Source organism: Pseudozyma flocculosa, assembly GCF_000417875.1.
Source record: "Pseudozyma flocculosa PF-1 unplaced genomic scaffold scaffold00009, whole genome shotgun sequence".
Classification (NCBI taxonomy): Eukaryota; Fungi; Basidiomycota; class Ustilaginomycetes; order Ustilaginales; family Ustilaginaceae; genus Pseudozyma; species Pseudozyma flocculosa.
In genome coordinates this window covers 943,579-944,838 of record NW_006920877.1, presented here as the reverse complement: position 1 = coordinate 944,838, position 1,260 = coordinate 943,579, and the positions used below count along the sequence as shown (strand labels likewise).

General features: G+C 64.7%; 1 protein-coding gene across 1 annotated transcript in view; it reads left to right on the top strand.

The window, feature by feature from the left end:
- The window catches only part of PFL1_03239 (uncharacterized protein), a gene marked incomplete at both ends in the record, with an annotated part of 2,848 nt that extends 1,796 nt beyond the window's left edge, over positions 1 to 1,052 (top strand). Inside the window, one exon of the mRNA XM_007880754.1 lies at positions 112 to 1,052. Within this exon, the coding sequence (XP_007878945.1) occupies positions 112 to 1,052 (941 nt within the window). The remainder of the gene's footprint in view (positions 1 to 111) is intronic.
- Between the last annotated feature and the right edge of the window lie 208 nt (positions 1,053 to 1,260).

Below are 1,260 nucleotides of genomic sequence, written 5' to 3'. Positions count from 1 at the left end.
CCCCNCCCCCCCCCCCCTCCGATGCGCATAGACTGACCATCGCATTGCTTTGTCGCTTCTTCCCCTCGTCCTCGTACATGCCGACCCCTCTGCCCGCCTGCCTACATGCAGTCTTCGCCCTCATCATCTCGCTCGGCCAGGCCACCGTCTACGTCCTCACCGGCCTCTACGGTCAGCCCAAGGACCTCGGCGCCGGCGTCTGCCTCCTCCTCATCCTCCAGCTCGTCGTCGCCGGCCTGATCGTCATCCTGCTCGACGAGCTGCTGCAGAAGGGCTACGGTCTTGGCTCGGGCATCTCGCTCTTCATCGCCACCAACATCTGCGAGTCGATTGTCTGGAAGGCATTTTCGCCCACCACGGTCAACACGGGCCGCGGTCCCGAGTTTGAGGGTGCCCTCGTCGCCCTCTTCCACCTCCTCTTTACCTGGAACGACAAGAGCCGCGCCCTCAAGGAGGCCCTCTACCGCGACCGCCTGCCCAACGTCATGAACCTGCTCGCCACCCTCGTCATCTTCCTCGTCGTCATCTACCTCCAGGGCTTCCGCATCGAGATCCCCGTCAAGTCCAACAAGTTCCGCGGCCAGCGCGGCACGTACCCGGTCAAGCTCTTCTACACCAGCAACATGCCCATCATGCTCGAGAGCGCCCTCACCTCCAACGTCTTCATCATCAGCCAGATGCTCGCCTCCCGCTTCCCCGCCAACCTCTTCGTCAAGCTGCTCGGCGTGTGGGAGCCCATGGAGGACAGCCCGCAGCTCCACGCCGTCGCCGGACTGGCCTACTACATGTCGCCGCCGCACACGCTCAAGGAGGTCGTCTCGGACCCCATCCACACGGCCATCTACATCGCCTTCACCCTCACCGCCTGCGCCCTCTTCTCCAAGACCTGGATCGAGGTGTCGGGCAGCGGCCCGCGCGAGGTCGCCAAGCAGCTCAAGGACAACCAGATGGTCATGGCCGGCCACCGCGAGGGTTCCATGTACAAGGAGCTCAAGCGCGTCATCCCCACGGCCGCCGCCTTTGGTGGTGCCACGATCGGCGCCCTCTCGTGAGTGCCATAGCTCGGCCCTCCCCTGGCCGTTCGGGGGGCTGAGGTGAGCGCGGCGAATCGGACACAGCGGGCTGACTCTTCTTTCTGCGCCCACCTTCTTCTCGACACGACACCCTCCCCCACTCATTCCTGCAGCGTCTGCGCAGACCTCATGGGCGCGCTCGGATCCGGCACCGGTATCCTCCTCGCCGTCACCATCATCTACGTGA